Genomic DNA, 20,000 nt, shown 5'->3' on the forward strand with positions numbered 1-20,000 from the left:
TGAATTGGTCCATTTTTACAGTTTGGAATTGGTCTATTTTTACCGTTTGTAATTGGTCCATTTTTACAGTTTGAAATTGGTCCATTTTTACCTGATAGACTGTTGTTGAGGCGTTTGTTTTCTTACTGTACGACGACGACTTAAGTACAGAAATATAAGACAGAGAACGGGATGACTACGAGGAGGAGCTGTTTAGAGAGAATTTCTGAAGAAAATAAACAAACAAATGTAGCAATATCAATATGTCTTGTTTTTCCCAATTTTGTTACACTTTTATGCAACTTTAATAATAAAAAAAATGTTAAATGATTAATGTGAGTATTGGTTTATATGTATGATTTTGTGTGTCCTTGTGAGCGTTGTGTCCTTAGTCACACATGTGCAGGCACACATACACACACGCACGCACGCACACACACACACACACACACACACACACACACACACACACATTAGCCCTGTCCAGAAACAACCCCTAACCCTCACTCTTTAGACAGATCTGAGAGGATAGGATAGGCTACATAGTGACCATCCCCTCCAGCCCACCACCATCTTATACCTATCACATCCATCCAGATCTCCACTAGTGCCTCCTCGGTTAGGCAGCTTGGGTCTGTGGCTGTTTCTCTGCATGGCCTGTCAGTCTGGGGTGAACCTGGCGCCATCTAGTGGACATAGCCAGTATCACTGTTTAGTGCAGCAGTCAGACAAGACAATGTCCAACCACATTGTATCGTGTGTGTGTGTGTGTGTGCGTGTATCATGATATGCCAGGCCTATACGTTTTACACTGCTCATCCATAACTATAGAGCTCTACACACTAACCCTAACCCGAACCCAAAGAGGTCTAGTTAGAACCACAGAAGGGTTCTTCATTTACCCCTGTAGGGGAACCCTCTTGGGTTCCAAGAAGAACCCTTTTATTTCTACAGAATAGAATCCAAAGGGTTATACACAGGGTTTCCCTGCAGGGACACATTTTAAGAGTGTATGCTGATTAAACAGGGAGGAAAGGTCCCTTCACTTTGGCGTCTTCTCCACTGAAATATTACATATTATTATCATTATTATTATAATGATACGTTATTATATATTATTAATGCTTATTATTAACAACAACAACAAAATGATATATATATTATTATTATATATTCTTCACCCCAGAGGGTGCGGGTGGGCCCCCACACCTCCACAGCCCTCAGACTCAGCACTGGGTCCCCCCAGGGCTGCGTGCTAAGCCCCATCCTCTACAACCTCTACACCTACGACTTCACCCCCGTCCACCCCAGCAACTCCATCGTAAAGTTTGCAGACGACACCACCGTGGTGGGATGCATCTCGGGGGGGGACGAGGCGGCGTACAGGGATGAGGTAGAGCAACTGAGCAAGCTGTGCAAGGTTAACAACTTGCTGCTGAACAAGTCAAAGACCCAGGAAATCATCGTAGACCTCAGGAGGAAAAAGTCCGAGATCCAGCCCCTGCTCATCGACGGAGAGAGCGTGGAGAGAGTCTCAACCCTCCGATTCCTGGGGGTGCACATGCAGGATGACCTGACCTGGAAGGACAACACAAAAGCCACCATCAAGAAGGCACAACAACGGCTATACATCCTGAGAGTCCTCAGGAAGGAACACAGCAAGCAGGAGATACTGGTGACCTTCTACCGCGGCGCAGTGGAGAGCATCCTCACCTACGGCATCTGCAACTGGTTCTCCAGCTGCACAACCGCGGAGAGAAATGCGCTACAGAGAGTCGTGAGAACAGCCCAGAAGATCACCGGCGCCCCCCTCCCCTCTCTGGAAGAGCTGTACAACACACGCTGTCTCAGGAAGGCCTCCAAGATCTCCAGGGACCCAACCCACCCTGGGTATGAACACTTTACCCGGCTGCCCTCGAAAAGGCGGTTCAGGACCATGGCCGCAAGGACAAACAGACTGAAGAACAGCTTCTACCACAGGGCCGTCCAGGCCCTGAACACAGCAAAGACCTAGGTTCTGGGCCCTGGACAGTCTGGACGGATTGATGGCAGCTGCTGGACTGAAAAAATCAGGTGTCGTGCTGAGGCACAAATATGTACATTTCAAGCCTGCAAACTGCGACACTTTAAATAAATGTGCAATAACACTATGTGCAATATGACAACCCTAGTCGTCTATCTGTACAGTATAGTATAGTGGATAGTGTACATAGCCTTTATTTATGTAAACCAGGTCCTTCCCTTCTTGTGTTTTTTTTTTTTTAAAGTGTTTTTTTTTCTTTCCTAACACCAGGGGAGCCACCCCTCCTAAATTTCGTTGTTTGGTACCTGTACTGTAGCAATGACAATAAAGACCATTCATTCATTCAATGTCAGTATGTAGGCCTCAATGATCTCAGGCTGAACTCCTTTTACCACACACACACACACACACACACACACGCACGCACGCACGCACGCACGCACGCACGCACGCACGCACACACACACACACACACACACACACACACACACACACACACACACACACACGCATTACTGAATTTAGAAATATTTGTTGTGAATCATGAAGGACGACAATGCATATACGCCTATTGGTTGCCAGACGCCCAATGAAACAAATAAACTCCTGCATATCATATGCGTGATCGTGTTATCATACAGAAGCCACCCGTGGTCACCCATGTTTATGCCGCTAAATGACGTAATGATCAGAAATCCTCGAAAACGCAGATGTTTGAGCCATTGGCTGTCTCTCCACGGCTTCAACAAGCTGCTGTGATCTGATTGGCTGCAGTAACCTCCGTTTGACCGCTGATTGTACGGTAATACATCGGCTGCGTTCGTAAAGACGCTCTGAAAATCTGACGAGCACTCATGGAATGCATCTTGTCCAATCAAATCACTCGGTCCCTTTGTGACGTTGTACCCAGTGTGCGCTCTGGCGCTCTCAGAGAGAATGTACGAACGCAGCCGATGTATTGGCCGGTTTCTATTGGACGTCCAGGGATTACAGGACGTCGCTGATTGGCTGTTCATCAGAATTCCGAGTCCGGCAAAAAAGTAGCGAACTGTGCGCGGTAAGTAAAGGAAGTTATTTTGATATCTAATAATAATATTATATATATATAACTGTGCTTTGCAAGATAGACGAATATATAACAAACTGACTGCTAAGATAGGTGCGTAGTTGTCCTAAATGATCAGCTATATCACTGTCATATCTTAGCACTAGTTGGCCTGCAGAGGAAAGGAGTGTATCATTGTAGGTGGTATAATCATTCCTCGCTGAAAGACATATTGTTATTATTTCATATTGACATTGAATCGCCAACTTTTGAATCCTGTGCGTGTGTCAGAGATATCATTGTCACTCCACTCCGTGTCCGTGTCGCTCTGGACCGCTGTGTGACAACAACGACTGATGTCCTCCAATGTCCTAAACACATTTTAATACTGTATATTTCTATGTATTTTGTGGCTGTTTTTTTGATTTGTTGTTGTACGGCGACCTTGAGTGCCATGAAAGGCGCCTTATAAAATACATGTATTATTATTATTATTATTATTATTATTATTATTATTATTATTATTATGTTCCCAGTGGCAGAACTGACTCGTCGCCGCCACCGAAACCAGCCGGTTCATCCGTGTTTAGAACATGTACCCGGTTCACACACTGAAACGGTTGGAAGAATATGTATTTAAAAAATACATCCAGCATCCGAATTGATTGCTTAAGAGGCCATGGCATGATGGCAACATACCGTACCGTTTCGAATCATAGGCGACATCACATCACGGAAGCCCCGGACGGTAGCCTGCCCTGCCAATGGGTGCGTTCGTAAACACGCTCTGGAACTCTGACCAGCACTCAATGGAATGCCTTTTGTCCAATCAAATGACTTGGTCCCTTTATGACGTTGACTAACCCTAACCCGAACCACCGGGTTACCGTGACTGGCCACCGGGTTACTGTGATCACGGTGTCTCCCGTAGCCCTGTGTTAGGCTCGGTCTGAGAGCAGCATTATTTTCATATTTTCAATTGGATGTTGTGTTCATAGTAGTAGGCCCTATTTGTTTTTATAATACTTGTATAAACACAGCCACCAAATGAACATATGCATCATATTAGCCACAGCTTTGGGCTAGGTCTGCAGTTAAGTGTGTTTAAATGCGTTTATAGAGACCAGCTTTGAAACTTGCAATATCAACAAGTTAAACACTTCTATTTAATAATGGTTTATAAGCAGTTTGTACTCAGATGTACAAACAAATAATATTATATTAGATTAAAATAAAATATTTATTAAATAGAATAAATACACAATTCTAACCCTAACCCATATATAATAATAACTTTTATTTGTATAGCACTTTTCCAGCAAACGTTGCAGCTCAAAGTGCTTTAATCAATATATAATCACAATTTAATTATTTAGTCATTTAAAGGCAATATTAAAAAGATGGGTTTTTAGCATTGACTTGAAAATATTTGCTGAGGTTGCATCCCTAATGTAAACTGGCAGTGCATTCCACAATTTTGGTGCATAAAATGAGAATGCAGCCTCACCAAATCTCTTTTGTACATGTGGCAGGCTACACAGAGAAAGCCAGCGTCAGAAGACCTGAGAGCTCTATTGGGCTGATATGCTAGCAAAAGGTCTTTCAGATATTCTGAATTATATGAGCTCTTCTGCTTGTTTTGGTTAAAACTCTCGCTTCTGCATTTTGGACTAATTGCAGCTGGCCAATAGCTTTCTTCGGAAGACCAGAAAGGAGACCGTTACAGTAGTCCAACCGGGTAATAACAAAAGCATGCATTAACACTGCATCAGCTTGCCGGAGAAAATGTCTGACTTTTGCAACATTCCGTAGATGATAAAAAGCATTTCTAGTGATAGATTTGATGTGAGGCTCTAAGCTTAAGTCAGAATCTATAATCACACCTAGATTATTAGCTTAGCTTTGAAAGCAAGGTTCCCATGGTATTCGACAATTTGTCTTTTTGTGATTTTGGTCAAATGACAAGAATCTCAGTTTTGTCCTGATTTAGTTGTAGAAAATATTTGGACATCCAAAGTTTTATATCTTGGAGACAATTCTCCAGCTTGCTGAGTGCATGTGAATTATCAGGCAATACTGATATGTACAGCTGAGTATCATCAGCATAACTATGAAAATGTACACCATGTACACCAGAAGAGCAAGGGACCAAGAATAGACCCCTGAGGGACCCCACATGTGATGTCAACAGAAATAGAGTCAACAGAGTCTCCCAGGACAACAGAGAAATGCCTACCAGCTAGATAATATTTAAACCTCTCTAATACAAGTCCTGAGAGACCAACACAGCTTTCTAAACGCTGTATTAGAATACTGTGATCTACTGTATCAAAAGCAGCACTCAAATCTAACAAGACAAGAACAGATACACCACCAGCATCTATGATAAGTCTGAGACTTCCTGGTCTCTCCCAGAATAAATCAAAATTATTAATTTAATAATAAGCCATTTGTTGAGAGAGCAAAGATGACACCACTTACCATCACCTCTCCCACAACATGATCCAGTGAATCCACGAGGCGTCAGAGTCAGCGCAAGTACTTAGCAACTTTACTGCGTTTCGTTGTCTGGTACTTGTACTCTGCAATGACAATAACGTTGAATCTAATCAACATTTTTTCCATAAAATTAACTTTATTTCATCATTGAACAGAGCACAACATGTACTGAGACCACGAAATGTAGTTTGTGCACAAGTCTAAGTGTTTCCTGTGTGCCTCCTCCAGAGATGCCCGCCCAGCCCTCTCTGAGGGAGCCCCAGGAGGAGAGGCATCCGGAAGGCCACGCCGAGCGACCGGTGGCCAACGGAGACATGGAGGAAGACAGGGAGAGAGAGGGAGGAGAGGGGGAGGAGACCATGGAGGAAGACAGGGAGAGAGAGGGAGGAGAGGGGGAGGAGACCATGGAGGAGAGCACGGAGGAGAGGGAAAGCGACACGGAGGACAGCGAGGAGGCGGAGGAGGAGGAAGAGGAGGAAGAGGAGGAGGAGAGTTCAGGTAAAGCCTGACGGGAGATGGTGCATTATTTCTCTCTCTCTCTCTCTCCCTCTGTCTCTCCCTCTCTCTCTCCCTCTCTCTCTCCCTCCATTGCTCTTCCTTACTGTGCATTGTGAGCAGGGGTGAACAGAGAGAAAGGATGACAGTGGATGTGTGTGTTGTAGAGATGGATGACAGTGGATGTGTGTGTTGTAGAGATGGATGACAGTGGATGTGTGTGTTGTAGAGATGGATGACAGTGGATGTGTGTGTTGTAGAGATGGATGACAGTGGATGTGTGTGTTGTAGAGATGGATGACAGTGGATGTGTGTGTTGTAGAGATGGATGACAGTGGATGTGTGTGTTGTAGAGATGGATGACAGTGGATGTGTGTGTTGTAGAGATGGATGACAGTGGATGTGTGTGTTGTAGAGATGGATGACAATGGATGTGTGTGTGTTGTAGAGATGGATGACGAGGACTGTGAGAGGAGGAGGGGAGAGTGCCTGGACGAGATGTCCGACCTGGAGAAGCAGTTCCTGGAACTCAAAGACAAGTAAGAGCTCTGGCATCTGATTGGCAGATAGATAGACAGACAGACAGACAGACAGCTCCACAGTCAGACAGACAGACAGACAGACAGACAGACAGGCAGGCAGGCAGGCAGACAGGCAAACCGACAGACATACAGACAGAAAGACAGACAGACAGACAGGCAGACAGACAGGCAGGCAGGCAGGCAGGCAGACAAACCGACAGACATACAGACAGAAAGACAGACAGACAGACAGGCAGGCAGCCAGGCAGGCAGGCAGACAGACAGCTCCACAGACAGACAGACAGACACAGACAGACAGACAGACATGGACACAAGAGTGAATTGTGCTGACAGAGCAGAATAAGACAACCTCTTTCTCTCTCTCTCTCAAGTCCATTCAAGTAGCTTTGTTGACATGAGCAAACACAGATGTACATCACACACATTCAGACAGTCCCAGATAACACATCATGCAGTTGGCGCGGCTGGTAATCCTTATGGAAATCACCATGTCAGTTGTAGTCGCTGTGACGGAAATCACAATCCAGGGAAAACACAAACAGGGTTTATGATCCACTGGCTGTCCATTTTGCTGCTAGGATTTCACATTTGTATATTTCCCCCAATAAATATGGTAATTTGTTTTGAGACAGAGAGAGAGACAGAGAGAGAGAGAGACAATATGACATGAACAGTCACAGTTACATTCCTGCAATAACAGGAGTAACAGTAGCAACTACTAGACTCCCTCCCCCTCTCTCCCCCTCGTCTCCCCTCCTCTCCACCCTCTCCCTCTGTCTCTCTCCCTCTCACCTCTCCTCCCCCTCCTCCCCCTCTCACCTCTCCTCCCCCTCCTCCCCTCTCCCTCTCCTCCCCCTCCTCTCCTCTCCCTCTCTCTCTCTCTCTCTCTCTCTCTCTCTCTCTCTCTCTCTCTCTCTCTCTCTCTCTCTCTCTCTCTCTCTCTCTCTCTCTCTCTCTCTCTCTCTCTCTCCACCTCCCCCCCAGGTTGTTTCGTGAGCGGCTGACGGAGATGAAGGTGAAGTTAGATGAGGTGTTGACGGGGAAGGCAGGGGAGTACAGGGAGCCTCTGGCCACCCTGCAGCACAACATGCAGCTACGCACCCAAGTAGCAGGTAACACACTGTACTACACACTACACCCTACACACTACACACTACACCCTACCCCTACACCCTACACCCTACACACTACACCCTACACCAGGGGTCACCAACTATATTTGTCCAAGTGCCAGAATTTTTCAAAGCATACACTGTGATGGCCGGACTTTAATATATATATATATATATATATATATATATATATATATATTGTAACCAGGGAGTAGCTAAAGGACTGTAGAATTTTAGGAAGGGCTGGTTATCTAACTAACTCTGAGCTAAATCGGCAGTGTAGGAGGATAGAGGCAGGGGGCGCCAGCAACCCTTTAGACTAGCATTACTAGCATTAGCATTAGCATTAGCATTAGCATTAGCTAACAGACAACTAAACACACAGCAATGTATCAAATATGAACAAACACATTTATTTATACAAATTATATATACATCCCAATATACTCCCTCCCCGCCGGCCACACACACACTCACTCACTCACTCACACACAGTACCTGGCCTGAAAAGGCTTAGAGTCCCGGACTGAAATGAGCGCGTTGAGGCCTGGTTGGAGCTCGCATGTGACTCGAGGAAGGCAGCAGACAAGGGGGGGGAGTGACGTTGCAATTTGAAGGGAAAGGGGCTTCTTCGTAGCAAACGACGAGGTGTGAATGGCTCAGGTCCGGTGGTCCACGGTCAGCTCCGGTGGTGTCAGCGGTCGGTCGCAATCCACCTCGGAGGCGACGGCTCTGTCCGGCTTGGGTCTCGCTATGCGCCAACGTTAGCAGCCGGCGGCTAGCAAGGCTGGCTAACGGTGACACAGCTAAACTGGGCTAGCGCTGTTAACTCACTAAACTCCGAACTCTTCTTCACGTCGTCTGTCAGCTTGAAGGCCTCGAAGATCCTCTTGAAGAAGATGAAGTTGGGGTCGAAGATCTCTGGTTCCTCTGTGATGTACTCTATCTCCACCTCGGGCTCCTTCTCCTTCTCCTTCTCACTCTCGTCCCTCTAACGCATAGACCACTTCCGCCGCTACAGATACCAACCGGACATACATCAAGTCACGTACGCCAATCAAAACCACGCCCACTAATCTGGCGCTTGCACAATACTGAACAAATCTAAGACAGAACTTATACAATTACAATAACAATACATACACCTTCATGAAAACGTACATGAATAGTATGGAAAATAATTAAGGAAATAACAGGGGCAAAATAGGGCTGATTTGGGGAAACTAACTGGCTCTAAATTGTGGGCCTTCATAACAGCCGCCCCATGAAACCCTCGGTTTCATTTAACTATGGAAGGCACACTGGCTAGGCTGCTCTAGCAGCGTGAGGTATGAGGTGATAGTGTCCTTTGTAATTTGAGGGAGCTCAATCAGGCGTGCCACAGGTCGGGTGTAAGTGCGACCACCAACGTCCACGATGGCCGTCCGCACCCTTCCATCCGGACCCGGCAGGACCTTGGTCACTCTGCCTGTCTGCCAGGCGGCGCGTGGAAGGGACTGGTCGATCACCAGTACCACGGCACCTTCGGACAAGTTGTCTCTCTCCCTCGTCCACTTCTGCCTGACTTGCAGGGTCGGCAGGTAGTGCAGTATGAACTGCCTCCAAAACTGGTCCGCGAGCACCTGGCTGTGCCTCCACCATCTTCTTCCGGTGAGCTCTGCAGGGTCGTAGACTACCTGAGGCAGTGCAGAGTCTCGCCGCCCCATCAGCAAGAAGTTGGGCGTAATGGGATCCAGATCTGCTACATCACTGGAGGTATAGCCTAGGGGCCGGGAGTTCAAGATGCCCTCAATCTCTGCTAGTACAGTCTCGAGCACCTCATCGGTAGGCACCTTCTGTCCGAGAATGGTACGTAGGACGTTCTTTACTGAGCGAATCTCCCGCTCCCAGGCTCCCCCGAAGTGTGGAGCATTTGGGGGGTTGAACTCAAACTTCACTTGCTGGGAGGCGAGTCTGTCACGGGCCTCCTCAGTCATCGCAGCGTAGCTCGCCCTCAGCTCGGCCTCACCACCGACGAAGTTGGTGCCTCTGTCCGACCGGAGGGTCTTAGGGGTCCCTCGCCTGGAGGTGAACCTCTTGAAGGACATGAGGAAGCTGTCGCTTGTGAGCTGGTGCAGAACTTCAAGGTGCATTGCTCTCGTCGTCAGGCACGTGTAGATGATGCCCCACTGCTTTTCGGAGGCTCGCCGGTTTCGGACTAGGAGTGGCCCGAAACAGTCGACCCCAGTAGAGTGGAACGGAGCCTGTCTCAGTCGCAGCCGGTCCTCGGGCAGATCGGACATCATGGGCTGCGGCGGCGTGGCTCGCCACCTCTGGCAGTCCGAGCAGGACCTTTGATATCTCCGTACCGCCTCCCGTCCATGGAGTATCCAGAATCTCCGTCGTACCTCCGCGAAGACACGCTCTCCACCCGCGTGCTGCACTTTGTCATCATGGTGCTTGATGACCAATCTGGTGACCTGATGCTTAGTGGGAAGCACGATGGGATGCTTCGTGTCTAGGTCTAGATCTTGAGCGCGGCGCAGTCTGCCACCCACGCGAATGAGAACACCGTCGAGCTCTGGAGCTAAGCCGCGGAGTCTACTGTCCGAGGGGATCGGCTTCCCTTTCTCGAGACACTCCAGCTCTCGGGAGAAGGCATCCTGTTGGGCACTCTGCAGCACCAGGAGCTCCGCCGCGGTGTAATCTTCGGCACTGAGCGTAGTATCTAGGGGTAGACCGGCCTTGGAGCAGAACATCCTCTTCTGCAGCTCTTCGAGCGTCTCACACTCCTCTCCCGGAGTAGTCTCAGGGTCTACGACCTGGGTGGCTCCGCAGAACAACGTCTTACGCAGCTCTTTGTCCTCTCTGTCTTCTGCTAACGCCGGCGTGGCTGGCCACTCTGACTCCCGCTCCTGTAGGAAGTCTGGTCCCGTGTGATACAGGTGGGGCTCAGCCAGATCCTGGAGAGTTGCCCCTCTCGTGATGACGTCAGCAGGGTTCCTCTTGGTGTCTACATAACGCCAGCAGTTCACCTCAGTCAACTCCAGAATCTCTGCGACTCGGGTGCCCACGAACACCTTATACCGACATGAGCTGGACTTCAACCACTGGAGGACGGTAGTTGAGTCTGACCACATGGTGACGCTCATCAGAGGTAGCTGGAGCTCGTCGAGCAGGAACCTTCCCAGTTGCGCGCCGTTCAGGGCAGCACACAGCTCCAGTCTTGGGATGGACTGTTGCTTTTTCGGCGCCACTCGGGAACGTGCCAGGACAAACGAGACGTGGACTTCACCTCCAAGCTCTGCCGCTCTGACGTATGCCACGGACCCGTACGCCATCTCCGAGGCGTCGCAGAATACATGTAGCGTGATGACACTCCTCTCTAGGTCCGTGGAGGGAGGGAAGTAGCTCCGCTGCAGCTTGATGTGCTGGAGAGTGGGAAGTTCCTGCTCCCAGGCCTTCCACTTCTCTTCTAGGTGACGAGGCAGAGGATCGTCCCATCCTCGTTCTTGGGCCCACAGCTCCCGGACAAGCACCTTGGCCATCGTCGTGAAGGGAGCGATATATCCCAGTGGGTCGTACTGGCTCGCTAGAGTGCTGTATATCGTTCTCATCGTGACGCGTTGGGGCTTGGCAGGCTTATTGCGATAGCGTAGAGTGTCGGTCTGGAACTGCCAGATAAGTCCGAGCGTCATCTCCTGAGCATCATCTGGTGAGTGAGAGACCCAAGCCTCGCTGCTGGTCGAGGTGGCCTCCTCCGGGAGGTCTCTGATGACTTGCGGGTCGTTGCTGGCCCACTGGCAGATCTCAAATCCACCCTCCTGGAGATGAGCACGCAGGTCCTGGACTAGCTGGCGGGCTTCCGTGGCTGTCTTCGAACTGTGGAGGCAGTTGTCCACGTAAAAGCTCTTATGGACGGCGTCAAACACTCCAGGAGGTGCCGTCTCCTGCGCGGCGTGAGTCTGTAGCGCATAGGTGGCGCAACAGGGGCTGCAGGTTGTCCCGAAGGGTAGCACCTCCCACTGGTAGATAGAGGGGTCGGGGTCGCTCGGGTCCTCTCTCCAGAGAAACCTCATGAGTGGCTTGTCTTCCTCCAACATCCTGACCTGGTGAAACATTCGCTTAATGTCACCACTGACTGCGATCGGCTGCTGACGGAATCGCACCAGAACTCCCAAGAGGGCTGGGGTCAAGGTTGGACCAGGGAGAAGATAGTGGTTGAGGTTGAGCTTCCCCACCTGGTAGCTACAGTTGAAGACCACTCGGTTCTTCCCGTTGTGGTGAACATTGTGGTGCGGGAGGTACCAAGACTCGGCACTCTGGTTCGCCTCGGCTGGCTCAAGCTTCTTCACCAGACCGGACTCCGTCAGTTTCTTCATCTCCGTTCTGTAAGAAGCAGCAAGGACCTCGTCCTTCCTCATACGCTTCTCAGTGCTGGTCAGACACTGTAGGACGGTTCGAGGGGATACTCGAAACTCTGGCATGGGTTCTCTTCGGAGTAGTGGTGTGACGTATCTCTTCACGCCCTGGACTTCGATACGCACTGTCTTTGCTTTAAGGAGGTCTATGGCGTAGACGTCCTCCTTTGACCGTACGTAGAGCTTCTCATTCTTGTAGGGCGCAACGTCTAGCGTCCACAGCTTCTGGACGTTGTCTAGTAGCGCCGCATTCATGGAGTCCACACTGGTGTGAAGGCAGTTGATGGTCTGCACTTCTTCGGTTCGGACATGGAGGGATGACGTAGCTCTCCCGTCTCTATCTCTCCACTCGGTAGCGCCTTGGAGGGCCCACCCAAGCGCAGTCTTAACAGCCATCGGGCAGCCTCGTGGTCCTCTCAGCGGAGGACGGAGCGACACGATCAGTGCAGCGTTGTCCGAGCCGATGAGAAGGGTTGGCTCCGCTCCTTCTATCGGATGTAGGTCTACTCGCCGTAGGTGGGAATATCTTGCGCGTAATCTCTCCAGGGGGTAGTCGTAGCGGGAGAGCGCTAGCTGGTCTGCGGTGAAGACATTCTGAAGCCGATATCTGTCCGACGGCCGCCCCGCCGGGGAGATAGAGAAGTTGATTCTCGCCCCGGTGACCTCTTTAAGGTTGCGACGTATCGTGCGCAGAGTCAGCTTCTCCTCAGTCCCTTGGAGCCCCAACTGGCGCACTGCCTCCTGGAGAAGGATGGTCCGTTCCGACCCGTCGTCTAGAACGGCGTACGTGTCGTACACAGCGTTGTTGTGGTGAAGTCGGACCTTCACCACCTTCAGTAGGACCTTGGAGCCGCTGCTCTGGGTTGGGTCTAGATAGTAGACAGGTGTTTCCTCTTCCGGTGCGCTACCGGACCTAGGGATTCTGGTGCCCTCCGTGGACCTGGCGAGGGAGACCGGTTGCACTTTCTCCTCAAGGTGCAGTTCTTAGCCAGATGGTCGCGCCCACAGTTCCAGCACCTCTTGTTCTCCTCGAGCCACCTCTGCTTGGCCTCGGTACTCAGGTTGTTGAAGTCACTGCACTCATTGAACCAGTGCTCGCTGGTGCAGTACGGACATGGCGGTGGACCTCTCCGTCCCCTTTGAGGGGGTTGAGAGGAATCCTTTCCCTCAGGTCGGGCTTTCCTCTCTCTCCGAGGCTCCTCCTCCGTGTGCAGCACTCCTACTGGGCGTCCTCTGTTCGAGCTCGGCCTGTCCCAGCGGTCTCCCTTCTCCCTCTCCTTCTTCGGCTCAGCGTAACCCATGGCGTCTACGTTGGTGTCATGCACTTCCTCCAGTAGGAACTCCGCGAAGGCAGCCATGCTCAGACCCAACTTCCCGGGGTTACGAACGCGCTGCTGTCGCCGGAACCTCTCCTGCCGGAAGCGTGGGATCTTGCGGAGCAGCCGCTCTACGTTGGAGGTGCTGTTGATCTCGCTGGCGCCAGCTGGGCCCTGCGTCTTCAGCATTCCAACCAAGGTGTGCACGCGGAGCGCGAAGTCATCCAGCGCCCGTTCATCCTTGATGGGGGCCTGCTGTTCGAGGGCTTGCAGTTCAGCAAGGGCGTGGTTCCAGGGACGACCGTAGCGGGCATCCAAGTCGGCGAGCGCTCTGGTGTAAGGTGTCGGTGCGGAGGCATGGGCCAGAACCATGTTGTGGGCTCTGGGGTTCCTCACATGCTGAAGGAGAATCGCATATTTGTAGGACTCTGAGCAGGAGTCGTCCAAGAGCGTGTCTAGGCAGATGCGTAGTTCCACATACTGGCTCCTGTCCTCGTCCTTGAAGAAGGGGAACTTGGGTCCCTCCACCTGGGGAAACATCCTGTAGTGGATGATCGGGGCTGGAGTGACGGTCTGGGTGTCCGGCCTGCATGCCTTTTGGTTCACTGGAGGACCTAGGGGTGTGCTACGCTCTTGGGGAATGGCTCCCTTCCCGGGCAGCGACGCTGGCTCCCTCTGGGCCGCGTAGCGGTCGGGTCCCTGGTCCTCTTCCTTCAAGGTGGTCAGCTGGGCCTGTATTTGGACAGTCATGGCGGGGGTCATGGAGCCATCGGCGGGGGGTTCAGGAGATGGCACTCGAGAGGGCCGTGCGGATGATGCTCTGGAGCTACGGGCCGACGGAGCTCTGCTGATGCACACGTCGCGCATGGTCTGCATCACTGCCTCCATCTTCTCCGCGTGCAGTTGCTCTCTCTCCATCTGGAGGCGGTCGCGCTCCATCTGGAGGCGTTCACGTTCTAGCGCCTCCTGGCGCTGCCTCTCCGCCGCGCGTTCCGCCCCCTCCATCTGGAGGCGCTCGCGCTCGAACTGGATGCGTTCCCTCTCTAACGCCTCCTGGCGCTGTCTCTCCGCCGCACGTTCCCTCTCTAACGCCTCCTGGCGCTGTCTCTCCGCCGCACGTTCCGCTCCTTCCATCTGGAGGCGTTCACGCTCGAACTGGAGGCGTTCCCGCTCTAACGCCATCTCGGCCTGTTGGCGCATACATTCTGACAGCGCGGCACTACTCCCTCTGGAGTGCATGCTATCCGCCCCAGAGGCAGAACTGCCCACGGAAACCCTGGACCGGGAGGAAGCCACTGAACGGCAGGAGCTAGGTCTCGAGCGCGCCGTACTGGGAGGCAGATCGTTAAGGCTGAGGCCCTCCCTCTTCCGCCCGCAGGCGCTGTCAGACCGGGCCTCTCCTTCCTGCTCTTCCGTTTCTACGGCAAAACCCTGCTGTTCTGCCATCTCATCCTCAGGCTGGTGCTCTTTGATGGCTGTCTCGGTGCTAGCCACCCGCGCGCCGGCGGACACCTCGGCCTCTCCGACCACTGTATCCCGTGGAGTGCGCTCCTCACTACCACTCAGTGAGCTTTCGAGCTCAAGCTCATACTCTTGTAACCTCTGAGGCAACCGCGGGACTCTCTGTGGTCGTGGCTCTGGCTCAGGGGGCGGAGAAGGGGGGGTAACTGTCTTGTCTGGTTGGCTGCGCTCAGCCATGCTATCACTACACAACCTATCCGGCTCGAAGGACCAATTGTAACCAGGGAGTAGCTAAAGGACTGTAGAATTTTAGGAAGGGCTGGTTATCTAACTAACTCTGAGCTAAATCGGCAGTGTAGGAGGATAGAGGCAGGGGGCGCCAGCAACCCTTTAGACTAGCATTACTAGCATTAGCATTAGCATTAGCATTAGCATTAGCTAACAGACAACTAAACACACAGCAATGTATCAAATATGAACAAACACATTTATTTATACAAATTATATATACATCCCAATATACTCCCTCCCCGCCGGCCACACACACACTCACTCACTCACTCACACACAGTACCTGGCCTGAAAAGGCTTAGAGTCCCGGACTGAAATGAGCGCGTTGAGGCCTGGTTGGAGCTCGCATGTGACTCGAGGAAGGCAGCAGACAAGGGGGGGGAGTGACGTTGCAATTTGAAGGGAAAGGGGCTTCTTCGTAGCAAACGACGAGGTGTGAATGGCTCAGGTCCGGTGGTCCACGGTCAGCTCCGGTGGTGTCAGCGGTCGGTCGCAATCCACCTCGGAGGCGACGGCTCTGTCCGGCTTGGGTCTCGCTATGCGCCAACGTTAGCAGCCGGCGGCTAGCAAGGCTGGCTAACGGTGACACAGCTAAACTGGGCTAGCGCTGTTAACTCACTAAACTCCGAACTCTTCTTCACGTCGTCTGTCAGCTTGAAGGCCTCGAAGATCCTCTTGAAGAAGATGAAGTTGGGGTCGAAGATCTCTGGTTCCTCTGTGATGTACTCTATCTCCACCTCGGGCTCCTTCTCCTTCTCCTTCTCACTCTCGTCCCTCTAACGCACAGACCACTTCCGCCGCTACAGATACCAACCGGACATACATCAAGTCACGTACGCCAATCAAAACCACGCCCACTAATCTGGCGCTTGCACAATACTGAACAAATCTAAGACAGAACTTATACAATTACAATAACAATACATACACCTTCATGAAAACGTACATGAATAGTATGGAAAATAATTAAGGAAATAACAGGGGCAAAATAGGGCTGATTTGGGGAAACTAACTGGCTCTAAATTGTGGGCCTTCATAACATATATAATATAATTATTATTTTATTTAGGCATACTATTGTATATAGTACTATTAGCATATTACTGTTTAATATTTTCATTTTCTTACTAAATTAATGTTATTAATGATTATTAGCCTATTATCAGTGTGAACAGACTCCTGACACCTATTATCCAACCAGCCACCAGGGGGCAATCGAGATATTTTGGCTTCACTTCATACCTATTTTTCAATGATTGTTCTGACTCCAGTGTTCCACCTGCAGTTCTTATTTATTGCCTTTGGTAATTGGAGCTTCATTCTGTTATCTGTTAGCTATCTCATTCTGTTAACTATCTGTCTAACCAACGGCTCCGAACACAATTGTGAGGACAGACAAAATGTCACTCTCAAAGAAGCTGAAACGTAAAATTGACGTGGAAAACCGCAGCTTTAATGAGGAATGGACTGAAAAGTACGCATTCATCTTGCCCACTTTTTATAACGCAAAACCTGTATGCCTCATCTGCAATGAAACGGTAGCTGTAGAAAAAGAATACAATATTCGCCGTCACAATTACACAAGGCATGCAGCCTTCAGAGAGTCATACCCAGAAAAGTCAGAGGCCCGTCACAGAAAGATTGCGAGCTTAAAAGCTGCATATGGACATGCTAGTGGAATTATTAGCAGAACGTCAACTGAACAAGAGAGGACAACTAGTGCATCTCTTCGGGCTGTCTGGGTTCTCTCCAAGCATAACAAGCCATTTACTGATGCTGAGGTTTTTAAGGAGTGCATGGTCACTGTTTTGGAGGAACTTGCCACCGACAAATCGATGGACAGGATAATCGCCTCTGTTAAGCAAATACCTCTGTCTTCCACAACTACCGCCCGCCGTGTCCACGTCTTGGCAGAGGACGTCGAACGATGTGTACTTGATAGGGTCAAGGAAGCGCAACACATATCCCTGGCTATTGACGAGTCCACTGACAACACTGACATTTCCCAGTTGTGCGTTTTTGTCAGATATTTTGATGGGAAAGATTTCAAAGAAAGCTGGAATCTGACCTGCCGGTTGATTTCCTGGAGCTGCTAATTACTGATGAGCTGCTGCAGCACATTGCAGATCAAACCAACCTGTATGCCCAGCAGTTTTTACAGGCACATCCCGACACTCTGCCACACTCCAGAGGGAGGTTATGGAAACCAGTGACAGTCCCAGAACTGAAACAATTCTTTGGACTCACTTTCATCACCGGTTACATAAAAAAGCCAAATCTAGAAATGTATTGGAGTGTGGATCAACAGGACGCCACTCCATACTTCAATAAAACCATGCTGAGGAACAGGTTCCAGCTCATCTGGAAGTTCCTCCACTACAACAATAATGCATCACAGGACGCCACAGATAAATGTATAAAGTGCGTCCTGTTTTAGATTATATTGTAGCCAAATTCAAAGAGCTGTATCAGCCCTTTGAAAATATCTGCATTGATGAAGGAATGATGCAGTTCCCCAGCAGATTCCAGACACGGCTTGTCCCCAAGACTATGGCACACTGAAGACGTTTGCTATGTATGTGCTCACCATGTTCGGGTCAACTTATACGTGCGAATCTGCGTTCTCAAAGATGAACGCTATCAAGACGCATGAGAGGAACAGCCTGTCAAACGAGTCTTTGGAGGACTGCTTGCGCATAAGCCTAACAACTGTCCAGCCTGATTTTAAGAAGTTGGCGTCAGAAGGGAGATGTCAGTTCTCTCATTAACAAAATGTGAGTATTGCAGACATAGGATTTTATTTTTGCTATGTTAAATGGCATGGTTTATTCATTGTTAAAGTATAATTTAATGACCTGGTTATTACCGTTTTATTTGATATAGGCTACAGATGCCAGGCGATACCAGGATGCCGCGGTGAACGTTTGACTGACCGACTTGAAAACAACATTTCTGGCAATGAAGGCCTATCATTTGCCATGCTATTTTTGATTTAAGTGATGTTAATCTTTTTCATTTTCTGACTGAGAAGGTAGTTATTTAAGTCACTGTTAATGTTACGAAATGTTAAACAAGAGCAACAAAGAGTGAAAAATTAAATACAACGAAATGTTAAATGAGAGCTATGAATTTGTCCTCATTCTTGCATGAGAATAGCGCTACGTCTGCCGCATTCCATTTAATAAAAGAGGGGAATTAGTTTCAGTTTCGCTACTGCTATTCAGTGCCCAACCAGAAGCAAGGCTGCAGCTTTGTGAATGAGGTAGGTCTGAGTCCTCCTGCATTGTAAGAACAATATTAATCTATGATATATGTTCTAAACGGTATTTCCCTCATTTTCGAATAAAAAAATAAAAATAAAAAAAACGTAAAAACATGAATATTCTGCGGGCCCGATGGAAAGCTTTGGTGGGCCGCATCTGGCCCGCGGGCCGCCTGTTGGTGACCCATGCCCTACACCCTACACCCTACACACTACACACTGTACTACACCCTACACACTACACACTACACACTGTACTACACCCTACACACTACACCCTACACACTACACACTGTACTACACACTACACCCTACACACTACACACTACACCCTACACACTACACCCTACACACTACACACTACACACTACACACTACACCCTACACCCTACACACTACACCCTACACCCTACACACTACACACTGTACTACACCCTACACCCTACACACTACACCCTACACACTACACACTGTACTACACGCTACACACTACACACTACACCCTACACACTACACCCTACACCCTACACACTACACACTGTACTACACGCTACACCCTACACACTACACCCTACACACTACAACATACACCCTACACCCTACACACTACACCCTACACACTACACCCTACACCCTACACACTACACACTACACCCAACACACTACACACTACACCCAACACACTACACACTGTACTACACACTACACCCTACACACTACACCCTACACACTACACCCTACACACTACACCCTACACCCTACACACTACACCCTACACACTACACACTACACCCTACACCCTACACACTACACCCTACACCCTACACACTACACCCTACACTCTACACACTACACACTGTACTACACACTACACACTACACACTACACCCTACACACTACACCCTACACCCTACACACTACACCCTACACACTACACACTGTACTACACACTACACCCTACACACTACACACTACACCCTACACATTACACCCTACACACTACACCCTACACCCTACACACTGCACACTACACCCTACACACTACACACTGTACTACACACTACACCCTACACACTACACACTACACCCTACACACTACACACTACACCCTACACACTACACCCTACACCCTACACCCTACACACTACACACTACACCCTACACATTACACCCTACACACTACACCCTACACCCTACATACTACACCCTACACACTACACCCTACACACTACACACTACACACTGTACTACACACTACACACTACACCCAACACACTACACACTACACCCAACACAATACACACTGTACTACACACTACACCCTACACACTACACCCTACACCCTACACCCTACACACTACACACTACACCCTACACATTACACACTACACACTACACCCTACACCCTACACACTACACCCTACACACTACACCCTACACACTACACCCTACACACTACACCCTACACCCTACACACTACACACTACACCCTACACCCTACACACTACACACTACACACTGCAACACAAAAAACTAATCTGTGATGTTTTACACAGTCGATTTTCTGTCTGCTTT

The 20,000-nt window shown here is 49.7% G+C and overlaps 1 protein-coding gene across 1 annotated transcript in view; it reads left to right on the forward strand.

Annotated features, from left to right (window-relative positions):
- Positions 1-5,776: 5,776 nt before the first annotated feature.
- brms1 (BRMS1 transcriptional repressor and anoikis regulator) overlaps positions 5,777-20,000 on the forward strand; it is a gene marked incomplete at its 5' end in the record, with an annotated part of 17,937 nt that continues 3,713 nt past the window's right edge. The window contains 3 exons of the mRNA XM_080543944.1: positions 5,777-6,044; positions 6,490-6,580; positions 7,568-7,695. Coding sequence (XP_080400070.1) covers positions 5,777-6,044; positions 6,490-6,580; positions 7,568-7,695 — 487 coding nt within the window. The remainder of the gene's footprint in view (positions 6,045-6,489; positions 6,581-7,567; positions 7,696-20,000) is intronic.

The sequence above is a fragment of the Nansenia antarctica genome, assembly GCF_963989245.1.
Source record: "Nansenia antarctica genome assembly, chromosome: 13".
Lineage (NCBI taxonomy): Eukaryota > Metazoa > Chordata > Actinopteri > Argentiniformes > Microstomatidae > Nansenia > Nansenia antarctica.